The following is a 12495-nucleotide window of genomic DNA, read 5'->3' on the forward strand; positions in this document are numbered from 1 at the left end:
CATTTCTATTGTGAAATCTGTAACCCTTCAGCCATTGAATAGAGCCCTTAGTGGACTGTCTGCCGGACCAAGCCATGGACCCCAACGTTCTGGGGCCCTAGGGCCTGTCGGTATAGAGCCAGGTGGACTGTCTGCCGGACCAAGCCATGGACCCCAACGTTCTGGGGCCCTAGGGCCTGTCGGTATAGAGCCAGGTGGACTGTCTGCCGGACCAGGCCATGGACCCCAACGTTCTGGGGCCCTAGGGCCTGTCGGTATAGAGCCAGGTGGACTGTCTGCTGGACCAGGCCATGGACCCCAACGTTCTGGGGCCCTAGGGCCTGTCGGTATAGAGCCAGGTGGACTGTCTGCTGGACCAGGCCATGGACCCCAACGTTCTGGGGCCCTAGGGCCTGTCGGTAAAGAGCCAGGTGGACTGTCTGCTGGACCAGGCCATGGACCCCAACATTCTGGTGGGCTGGGAACCCATGATCTGAAACACACACACACACACACCTACTAATAAAATGCTCCTCCGAGACAAAACTTAACTGTGTTCTAATACTTCAAAAACACGCTCTTCCTTCCTTGAAGTAATCACTGACCCAACAAAACATTAAAAGGTACAAGAAATGATTCTGGATCAGAGATTTCTTCAAGGGAGAAACAAAGCATGCATTCCTATAGTATTCACAGGGTCAATGACTGTTGCTCATGTTATTGTGCCAATGTCGTTTCTTACAGATTATGAAGTTGGTACATGAAGCATTATTTTGTTTGTCATTTAGCAGACGCTCAGAGCGACCTGAGTGCATAGACTTTCAGACTTTTTTTCTCTTCTTAGTACTGGCCCCCGTGGGAATCGAACCCACACGCTGAAAGTGCCATGCTCTACCCTACTGAGCCACACGGGACAACCTTATTGCCTTAGGCTCGTCAGTAATTTATGCTTGCAAAAATTCAGTTAATGAATCCAAACACACACTCAAATTACACTTCTATATTGTTTAACAAGCTTTTCAATTTGTTTGGGATGCACTACATGGCCCTTCATTACTACACAGCCTTATCACTTACCAGCATTCCTTCCAACAACCTTTCCAGGCGTAAAGGTTGTCGTCATTGTAACTCAGCCAAAAGACAAGACAATGTGTCCATTTTTATTGATCATACACAACCATAGAAAGTTAAGTCAAAATATAATAGGTGTTGTTCATAAACAATGTCAGTTTTTCCATGACAACAGAGTTTGTCGATGAGCATTTTACAGTTTAGTCCTGTGCTACTGGTCATTTTACAGTTACAATTACTTACCACCCTTTTATCACTTGCATAACATTATACTAATTCATGACACAAAAACACAAAGTAAAAATTACACCTGAGGTGTATTCAGTGAGGTGAAACATTCAGAACATAGCAGATATACATGTAATAGATAGAGGCAACATGATTCTCTTTTCTATACATGACAATCATCTGTGCTATAGAATACATATATATCGATCTATCTGAACGTTCCATAATGCAGCACCCTCTTGAACGGCCCCAAGTTAAATTTAGTTTAGTTAAAGTTCTGTGGTGGGTTAAATTAAGGCAGATTAGTCTGGTCTGTTTCAAGTTTGAGAAAGTCTGTATTTGTGAATGTGCACAATAAAAAGGGAAAATATTGTTAGTTCAGTTTATATCAAATTAATCAATAGCTATTTCAGTAATTCAATATTTTCAATGTAACATATTCTTGCAGTCTATATAACAATTTCTCCATTTCATTTAGTCAAATACATGTTCCTTCTGTAATGGTACATAGTTCCTTCTTGATCCCCAAAGCTTCCCCTTCTTTAGCTATTACACGTAAAGTCAACGTTGCTAAAAAACTTTGTGGTTTTTCACAATATCATGAGTTGATTGTACAGTCCATTTGACCTGGTAAAGTCTTTTTTTTTTGACAAGTGCATCTTGCAGAATCTGAAGTTACATTGTATTGGTTGTTGTTACTTGCATATTAAGTCAGTATTATAATAAGGCAACAAGTGCACACTGTTATGAGTTAAATGCCATCGCTTGGATTTAGCAGCTGTGCCTGCTATCGCAAACTTTCATTAATAACCTCCAATTACTTCTGTGGAAGGGCTTTGGGTTAAAGCAGGTAGTAACAGAGTTGAGGGAAAATGTCCCTAAAGAGGACAAAGAGGAAATCAAACATAATAGAACATGACAAGAGTTAATACACAACACATCCCTGTGACATAGTTAGACAACTGTAATGGTTACCAGGGTTGGACTTCGGAGAGCTGGATCAACAAGTTAAGCAGCCAACTTCCAGATACACTGAGATTACTCTTGGTTTTCTGGTTCCACAAGAAAGCTTAAAGTGGACTATGGGTTATTGAGAGAGATTATATAGTCAGTTATATACCATGCCCAATTCAAGTGTTATCTTTCTCGAAGAACTAGAATATGCAGAGTTGTTTCAGAATGTTGAGGAAAATCGTCTGGCCAACTCATGCTATGAAACAACCCCCAGAGTACAAAACTGAAGGCAAAAGTTTACGCCGGCATTCACAGCACATTGCATGTTTTTTTTTCTTCCTAGACTAGTACTTTTGTTAAAGGGTTAGGTTATATTTTAGGCCTCCAACCGTTAATAAACTGCATAAGTTTCTTCACTTGGAGTTTGCTTAACTTGAAGTCCTCCGACAGAATCTCTTCCGTAAGCTGCAGCAGAAGATTTCCATCGATTTTCTCCGTGACGAACAAAGACACAATGTCGTCGGAGAGGCCAATGAACCGTAGCGATTTGGACACCTCTTCGATGGAGAGTCCAGATAGGTTGGTGGGTGGTTGCCAAGGTCCTTCGGGGGCTGGTGCAGAGAGGGAGGATAGTGACGGTGGGGGGAGGGGCGGATAGGAAATAGAGAATATGTCTGTCGTTGTGACCTGATCGTGTTGTTGGCTGACCAGGCACTTTAGAGTGTCCTGCTCCGTACCTTTGACTGCATCTGTACCTTTACTTGTCTCGTTTGATTTGGGGGTCCTCGGGGGCAAGATGGGGCACGACAGGCTTTGTTTAGTGTTACACTCTTCAATAGTATTATCTCTGTACATTTCCAGGGTGTAGCTCGACGACTTGGTGCAAAACTGATTAGTGTACGAGGCTTTGAAGGGGATGGCTTTACTGCTCTGCTCTCTTCCGTCAAAGTCAAAAAGGCTGGAAGTGCATGGCGACTTAGGCGTGCCCAGGGGTCTTTTTCGGGGATAGCTGTAGTAACTTTGACAGTGGATGGGCAGGAACTCCTCCATGCCTTGAGAAGCCCCTCCACAGAAGTCGTTGGGCCACGATAGTCTAGAAGGGACGCTGTCGAACGGTGGGCTCACGTGAGACGTTGTCGGGCTGTCCTCGTTGGTCTTGACCCAGTTACAGGGGTAACACACGTGGTTCTGCTCCTCCGCCTCGGTCACTTCATTCTCTCCTCCACTGCTGGTAGCAAAATAAAAATAACAAAGTTAGTGAAAAGAACTAGGTACAAGTTGAGATTAAACACTACTAAAGTATTCTGAAATAATGTTACAAAGCCCAACACTCCAGACCATTGGGAGGGAAACAAAAGCTATTAACTAGTCAGCAATATGTAAGGAAGTGTGTACATTAGTACTATTTATTGGCATTTCAATGTATAATATAGGACCAGAATAAAAACTATAGATTGTGCAGGGCCAAATCCTTAAGCGGCGTATGTGAGACATGGAACCTTAGTTTATATCATGCATTGAACTCAATGGGAGGTGTGTGCAAAGGATGAGGCTACATATTGGGATTTGCCCCCCAGTCCTTACATGCTGTGTAGGCCTGAGGCGTAGTAGGAGAGAGTAGGGCTTGGAGAGCGCGTTTCCGTCTGCCGCGCCTTAGCTCCAGCCGGCGTTGTGGTGGACATCGTTGGGGTGGACATCATCTGCTTGGAACTTCGGGGGGGAATGGGAGGGGCGTTCAATAGACGACATTCTTCCTTCACCTGGAGAGGAAGGTGAAGGAAAATCAACTAACATTACAAATGATTACAGCGTTCATCATTTTCTTGTTTTTAGCTGTGAGAAGCTGTTTACACCAGAAAGAATATTAAATTGTTGTTACAATGTAATGTCTCAAACACTACATCTGAAATTATATCAGTAATTTAAAATATTTTCTTAAATTTGCTTAGCAATAATAATAATAATTTCATATTAGTTGGTAAATGTAGACATGGTGATGGAATTCATGTGTACTCACAGCATCGGACTTTGGAGGGACTGGGGGCGGAGGTAGACAGATTTCAGAGCTGATCATTGGGCCCACATGACTGGAGGAGACGGGGTACGATAGGACCGCCATGGAGGTGCAGATCGTGTTGCTGGTGCTTCTCGGGTCCTCGCCGCCAACACTGTGCCCTCCTCCCCGACTTGTTCTCAAGTGGTCCAGCCACAGCTCCTCGTAGGGCACATCCGACTTAAGGACGGACTGGCTCATGTTCTCCAGCAGCTCAGGTAAGAGGTACTCTGTGTCGACCGAGTCGAACGGCACGCCCTCGGGCGGCAGGAGCGCCCAGTCCCCACACAGCGTCATGAAGCCCTGCAGGTTGACCTCGCTGTTGCTGTGTAGATTGTTGCCGTAGACGCACACAGACAGTCGGTGGAATGACTGGGTAAGCTCGTCACGGGCGTACGTGAGAGAGCTGGGCACGTGCATGTGGAAGGGGCAGCCATTGCTGTTGCTACTACCGCTCCCACTGCTCTTCTTGGGGCTCTTCCCGTCGACGTCGTTCCAGTCGGTCCTGACATCGCGCACAGCACGGGAATAGTCGTCAATGTCAAACTGCTCCTGGCAAAAGGTGAACCAGCGGTGCACCATGGTGTCCAGCCACAGCTCACTTTGCAGCAGTCCTTCAGGGATGATAAACTTGGGCATGGAGGCCATGTGGAGCGGGAAGTGGACAGGGAGGATCTTGTTACTGCGCAGCACGCAGCCCACCACCACCGTTTTGGTCTGGATGTTGACAAACTTGTAGCGGTGGCCCTCGCGGATCAGGTGCAGGTCGTGCTGGTTGCGCGGCGGGCTGCCAGGCACAGTGACGTTGACGGGCAGACGGGTCTTCTCCACGATGTCACGGATGGTGTGCTCGCCCTCCTGCATCTGGAGCTCTAGCGGGCTGCAGGTGCTGAAGCGGCCCTTACACTGGAAGGGCAGGCTGACACTCTCGTTGGTCCGGTGGTTCATGCAGATGAGGCAGGGCATCTTGCCACGGTTCGCCATCTTGCTGATGGAGTTGAGTTTGCTGATCTTCTTGAAGATTGTGTTGAAGCGCGACTTCTCCTTGGACGCTTTGGCGTAGAGGATCTCTGCCTGGCCCATGAGGGTGAGCTCATCACCGGTGCTTAGTGTGATGTTGTACACCTCCGTGTCCTCGTTGCATTCGCCTGAAGCCATCTGTGAGACAAGAACGTGTTAGATTGTAGTCTCATTGCCTAAAAATCACATCTCTAACCCCTTAAAAACACTCCAATTGAACTCCTACTATGACAATGTCACATCTGTAGAATTTGGGAAACGTACATAATTTGCAAGTCACTTTATAACACTAATCATATTTTGATTAACTATCAACCAATAGCAACTGACCTTCACATTGAACGTAATTTCCTCCATGACATAAACCCGTTCGGGAAATGCCTTGGCCACCTCCTCCACGCTGTTGAAGTACTGCACCGGCTCCTTGACATCTCTGTCCTGCTCCAGAAGCTTAAACTGACCTACAGGAGGGGGTGGAAAGAATAAGATGGCAGAACTTGCTTGCATGTAACCTTGTTTCTGTTCCTGGAAAGGATAGGCCCTTGTTTTAGTTTAGTCTGTGCTTGAAAGGAAACATTTTCTGAAATCTCTCACTGAACATTACTATCCGAATACCCCTGGTTCCCAACAGAAGTCTGAGTCTGCACCAGGCCAAGTTTTCATTGCAACCCCACTGTTCCAGTGTTACGTACAGTGTTTCCGTGAATCAGTTTTACAGTTTGGTGCACTGACTAAGTACACTTCCCCTATGCTGTAAGTGAGGCGAGAGCATTGATCATATGTCAGAGTGTGAGTATTCATCAGCCAGAACAGTTGGATTGGCGCAGGCGCAGCAGCGAGTCATTGATGTAAAATGGACCCATCTGTGTAATCATTGATTTGAGCCTGAGAGGCTTTTAAGATCAGTGAAACAGGCCTGTGCCTGTTCTAAACCTATTTCCCTGAGCAAACAGTACTATGCGCATGTTTGCATGTTGCAAATGTTATACTAGCACAGGATTTATAAGCACTGATTGTACAGATGTCTTTTTCTTGATTAACTGAAATGGCTTTAGAACGGCATTGTAAGTCTGTAAGTCTGTCTGTAATCAGTCCACATAAAGTGAGTATTACTCCAAAATGAATAGCCTCTAGAAAGTTCATAATGGATTATTTGTGTGATATAAAATAGGTTGGTTAAATTATATGCTAGAATGTGGCAAAGGAGAGTCATAGTCGATGTTAGGTTGAGTGGGTAGCAGCGTACTGATTAATATTACTCTGTAAGACATTCACATACATCTGAATAAACATTGCCATGTGAACCTCTGACAGAGTAGATTTCATAATGGAACAGCGATTTGACTAACCTTCATAATGCACTGGGATCTCTATTTTGGGTCCAATGACATAATGGCCCTCCTCCAGACTGTGTGCAGTGATTGTTGTCCATTGCCGACAGGAATGAATCAAGAGGTAGTCATGGTCTCGTAAGCCGTCCACCAACTCACCTGGAGAAGAGAGACACTGATTCAAATGATATCACTTCCATCATTTGTATTTTTTATTTTTTTTAAAATACATTTTTACAAAATGTTTGACTACAGTAGTATCACAATCATTGAAATGTAGAACTTTAGTTATCAGTCCACCATTAATATTATATTTGACATGATTTGCATATCACTATTATTTTTATGGAGGCGTAAAAAATAACTACGTACACTGTATATACAAAAGTATGTGGACACCCCTTCAAATTAGTGGATCCTGCTATTTCAGCCACATCCATTGCTGACAGGTGTATAAAATCGCTCACACAGACATGCCATCTACATAGACAAACATTGGCAGTAGGTAGATTGGCCATACCGAAGAGCTCAGTGACTTTCAATATAGTACCGTCATTTTATTTTTAATTTCACCTTCATTGAACCAGGTAGGCCAGTTGAGAACAAGTTATCATTCACAACTGCGACCTGGCCAAGATAAAACAACAACAGAGTTACACATGGGATAAACAAATGTACAGTCAATAACACAATAGAAAAAACGATATACCGTGTGAGCAAATGTAGTAAGATTAGGGAGGTAAGGAAATAAATAGGCCATAGTGGCAAAATAATTAAAATTGACCATTAACACTGGAGTGATACATGTGCAAGTAGAAATACTGGGGTGCAAAAGAGCAACAACCAAAATAACAATATGGGGATGAGGTAGTTGGGTGGGCTATTTACAGATGGGCTGTGTGCAGGTGCAGTGATCGGTAAGCTGCTCTGACAGCTGATGCTTAAAGTTAGTGAGGGAGATATGAGTCTCCAGCTTCAGTGATTTTTGCAATTCGTTCCAGTCATTGGCAGCAGAGAACAAGAAGGAAAGAAGGCCAAAGGAGGTGTTGGCTTTGGGGATGACCAGTGAAATATACCTGCTGGAGCACATGCTACGGGTGGGTGCTGCTATGGTGACCAGTGAGTTGAGATATGGCGGGGCTTTACCTAGCAAAGACTTATAGATGACCTGGAACTAGTGGGTTTGGCGACGAATATCTAGCGAGGGCCAGCCAACGAGAGCATACAGGTCACAGTGGTGGGTAGTATATGGGGCTTTGGTGACAAAACGGATGACACTGTTATAGACTGCATACAATTTGCTGAGTAGAGTGTTGGGGGCTATTTTGTAAATGACATCGCCAAAGTCAAGGATCGGTAGGATAGTCAGTTTTACGACGGTATGTTTGGCAGCATGAGTGAAGGAGGCTTTGATGCGAAATAGGAAGCTGATTCTAGATTATCTTTTGGATTGGAGATGCTTAATGTGAGTCTGGAAGGAGAGTTCACAGTCTAACCAGACACCTAGGTATTTGTAATTGTCCACATATGCTAAGTCAGAACCATCCAGAGTAGGGATGCTAGTCGGGCGGGCGGGTGCGGCAGTGATCGGTTGGAGAGCATGCATTTAGTTTTACTAGCGTTTAAGAGCAGTTTGAGGCCACGGAAGAAGTGTTGTAAGGCATTGAAGCTTGTTTGGAGGTTTGTTAACAGTGTCCAAAGGGAGGTGGATCAGAGAATCACCAGCAGCAAGAGCGACATCAATGATATGTACAGAGAAAATAATCGGCCCGAGAGACTGCCTGAGGTCCGGACAACAGGCCCTCCGATTTGACACACTGAACTCCTAGAAGTAGTTGGTGAACCAGGTGAGGCAGTCATTTGAGAAACCAAGTCAAAGGACGACACCTTTCCAACAAGTCAGTTACTAAAATGTATGCCCTGCTAGAGCTGCCCCAGTCAACTGTAAGTGCTGATATTGTGCAGTGGAAACGTCTATGGGGCAACCAAGGCTCAGCCGCGAAGTTGTAGGCCACAAGCTCACAGAAAGGGCGTAAAATTGCGTAAAATTAATCTGTCCTCGGTTGCAATACTCACTACCGAGTTCCAAACCGCCTTTGCACAAGAACTGTTTCTTCAGGAGCTTCATGAAATGGGTTTCCATGGCCGAGCAGCCACACACAAGTCAAAGAACACCATGCGCAATGCAAAGCGTCAGCTGGAGTGATGTAAAGCTCACCGCCATTGGACTCTGGAGCAGTAGAAACGCATTCTCTGGAGTGATGAATCACGCTTCATCATCTGGCAGTCTGACAGACGAATCTGGGTTTGAGGGATGCCAGGACAACGCTACCTGCCCCGATGCATAGCGCCAACTGTAAAGTTTGGTGCAGGAGGAATAATGGTCTGGGGCTGTTTTTCATGGTTCAGGTCCCTTAGTTCCAGTGAATGGAAATCCTAATGCTACAGCATGACAATACCCTCATGCACAAAGCGAGGTCCATACAGAAAGGGTTTGTTGAGATTGGTGTGGAAGAACTTACTAGCACAGAGCCCTGACCTCAACCCCATCGACACCTTTGGGATGAATTGGAACGCCAACTGTGAGCCAGGCCTAATCGCCCAACATCAGTGCCTGACCTCACCAATACTCTTATGGCTGAATTGAAGCAAGTCCCTGGAGCAATGTCCCAACATCTAGTAAAAAAACTCTTTATTAAATTCCCATGATTTTGGAATGAGATTTTCGACGAGCAGGTGTCCACATACCTTTGGTCATGCAGTGTACCTAGCTACCTATGTAGCTAGCTAAAAATAATAACAAATATTGCTCTCGTGGAATGTCATTCCTTGCACTATAAATATGGATATCATTAAGGCCTAAACCAAATTCCATTTGAATGTGAAAATGTCTGCATATGCTCAATAGTTTAGTAGGCAGCCCACTCTTGGTGGACTGCATTTTACAGTGAGTGTAACGTTCTTTTTTTCTGTATGCATGCATTGTACCAAGTACGGTAGGTAGCTAGCTATGCCATTTCAGAAAAGGCTCCTGCGATGCATTCCAACTTTCTAACTTGTTGTGTTTAAGCTTGATAACAATAAAGACTTAACAAGATAGCAAGGAGTGCATCTAGATAGCTAGCTAGCTACAAGCTGTTATACATTTATTGTATTTTGGAAACTTTAATTAGTTAAAGGCTAGCTAAGCTTTTACTACAGTAACGTAGCTAGTTGATGTCAACATTGACAGAGTAACGTTACAGAGACGCTATGGCTATGCAACTAGGCTAGCTAGCTAATTAACTAGCCAGTCAACTTAGCTAGGTTGGAGGCTAGTTAACTGGCATTTTATGCAGCAAATCAACTGGTTAGCCCCTCCTAAAAACATTAAATTGCTCAAAAAAATAGCCTTACCACTGTCCAATTTGACAATTTGCGGCAGTCTATAAACACTGACAAGTCGATCTAAGGGTAAAGACGTCGTGCTCCATGATACATCTTTCAAATTGTTGTACAGCATTGATCCAAGGTCCATGTTAGCTTATAAACTCACGACACATTAGCATGAACGCACCCGTTGCTGCTAGCTATGCATTGTTCTGTCATGTAACCTATAATTTTCTTATGGCTCTGTTTAGTTTACTTTGAGGTTAGCTAGCTATCATGAACAGTCGCGCAGCCATGTTAGCTCCTTGCTAGCTAGTATGCTAGTTACCCCTAAGTTGACAGGAAATGCCATGTATTGAAACCATAGATATCTGCACATGCCAGACGTCTACGATTCCATTGTCAGCCGTTGCAATTACCGCAGGGTCACACACAAGCCTCAACACAAACAGGGGAGCATACGGTACTATATCTGAACCCAAGAGAGAATACTTTGTGTCCTACTCAAACAACTATCAGTCTGACAAACATAATATGTTATGCATATAACATACATTCACCAGACAGTTTATTAGGTACACCACCAGATTCACAAAAATTGAACACTCCTACAGGCAGTGAGTCAAGTGGCCATGGCATGCTATAAAAAGCAGGCAAACAGGCATCGAGGCATTCAGTTACTGTTCAATTAAACGTTATAATGGGATAAAGACGAGTGACCTAATCGACTTTGAGTGTGGTATGATCGTAGTTGCCAGTATCTCAGAAACGGACGCCCTCCAGGGTTTTTCACGCACGACAGTGTCTAGGGTTTACCGAGAATGTTGCGACATACAAAAAACCTCCAGTCAGAGGCAGTCCCGTAGCCGAAAATAGCTAGTTAATGAGAGAGGTCGAAGGAGAATGGCAAGAATCGTGCAAGCTACCAGGTGGGACACAAACAGACAAATAAAGGTGCAGTACAACAGCGGTGTGCAGAATGGCATCTCGGAATGCAAAACTTGTCGATCCTTGTCATAGATGGGCTATTGCAGCAGACGACCACATCGGGTTCCACACCTATCAGCTAAAAATAAGAAGAACCAGCTCCAGTGGGCATGTGATCACCAACATTGGCAATTGAGGTGTGGATAAATATCACCTGGTCTGACAAATGCTGTTGCGTCATGCTGATGGCAATCAGAATTTGGCGTAAGCAGCATGTGGTCCATGGACCCATCCTGCCTGGTGTCAACAGTAGAGGCTGTTGGCAGTAGTGTACTGGTGTGGGGAATGTTTTCCTGGCACGTTAGGTCCCTTGATACCAATTGAGCAATGAACGTTTCCGGTACCTTGTAGAATCCATGCCCAAAATAATTCAGGCTGTTCTGGAGGCAAAGGGGGGTCCGACCCAGTTGGTGTAGCCTTCCTAACAAGATGGGTGTAACCTTCCTAATTAACTGTCAAGTGAATGCATATATAGATGCATATATTATGATTTTAATATGTTATGCATATTATGCCCACTGAACTGAGACACAATGATTTATTAGCCGAGCTGGGGAAGTGAGGCCTGTAGGGTGGGGATCAAATACATAGGAAAACAAAACACAGGTATTTGTTTTGTTTTTCCACTCCATGCCACATGCATAGGCTACCAATATCCATCTTGAAGATCACTGGGCCTAGGCTACTTCAACACCAGCAGAAGATCACTGGGCCTAGGCTACTCCAAAACCAGCAGAAGATCACTGGGCCTAGGCTACTCCAACACCAGCAGAAAATCACTGGGCCTAGGCTACTCCAACACCAGCAGAAGATCACTGGGCCTAGGCTACTCCAACACCAGCAGAAGATCACTGGGCCTAGGCTACTCCAACACCAGTTGAAGATCACATGGCCTAGGCTACTACAAGAAGAAAGCCGAGTGATATCTCTGTTCTTGGTACAGTAGCTGGTGCCGAGCTGGCTGTAGGATGCCTAGCCCATGTCAGGACTGTCAATGCATTCTACTGTATGCAGCAACATCTGTTTTCATGCCTGTCTCACGCTCACAAGAAATGTGTAAACAGCCCCAACGCTCTGTCTAAACATTATTATAAACTGGGTGGTTGGAGCCCTGAATACTGATTGGCAGAAAGCGCTGGTATATCATACCGTATACCACGGGTATGACAAAACATGTATTTTTACTCTTCTAATTACATACCTTAAGGGAACATTTCGGCATTTCGTGTATGATCAGTGAGAAAGTCCATATTGCAAATGTACGGTCCCTTACTAGACGTCCGAAATCGTTTGTAAAATTCGCGGTCGGCGTCGGGCCGTGCGGTAGGGCCAGACCTACCGGGAAGTCATCAAATGAACTTTGTCGGACATTCGGTTTCCGTTTTATAAAATAAACAAGTTTTTGACCGTTTTTCCGCTATCCCGGAATTTCCCACAAGAGGGCATACGGAATCATATGGCAATTTGGCAAAACATCACGAATCACGACGGGGCCTTATCTCG

General features: G+C 44.7%; 1 protein-coding gene across 2 annotated transcripts; it reads right to left on the reverse strand.

Annotated features, from left to right (window-relative positions):
• Positions 1–1125: 1125 nt before the first annotated feature.
• LOC139367000 (GRB2-associated and regulator of MAPK protein 1-like) lies at positions 1126–10361 on the reverse strand. Of its 2 annotated transcripts, none has more exons than XM_071104845.1 (6): positions 10033–10361; positions 6655–6795; positions 5636–5766; positions 4250–5443; positions 3817–3992; positions 1126–3460 (listed from the first exon to the last, which is right to left on the reverse strand). In XM_071104845.1, exons 1-6 carry the CDS (start codon positions 10151–10153, stop codon positions 2602–2604), a joined length of 2622 nt encoding a protein of 873 aa, XP_070960946.1. In that variant the 5' UTR covers positions 10154–10361; the 3' UTR covers positions 1126–2601. The 2 variants fall into 2 exon arrangements, with proteins under 2 accessions (XP_070960946.1, XP_070960947.1); XM_071104846.1 differs by having other exon boundaries at positions 1126–3457; positions 10033–10331.
• Positions 10362–12495: the final 2134 nt, after the last annotated feature.

Source organism: Oncorhynchus clarkii, chromosome 15 (assembly GCF_045791955.1).
Source record: "Oncorhynchus clarkii lewisi isolate Uvic-CL-2024 chromosome 15, UVic_Ocla_1.0, whole genome shotgun sequence".
Taxonomy (NCBI): Eukaryota; Metazoa; Chordata; class Actinopteri; order Salmoniformes; family Salmonidae; genus Oncorhynchus; species Oncorhynchus clarkii.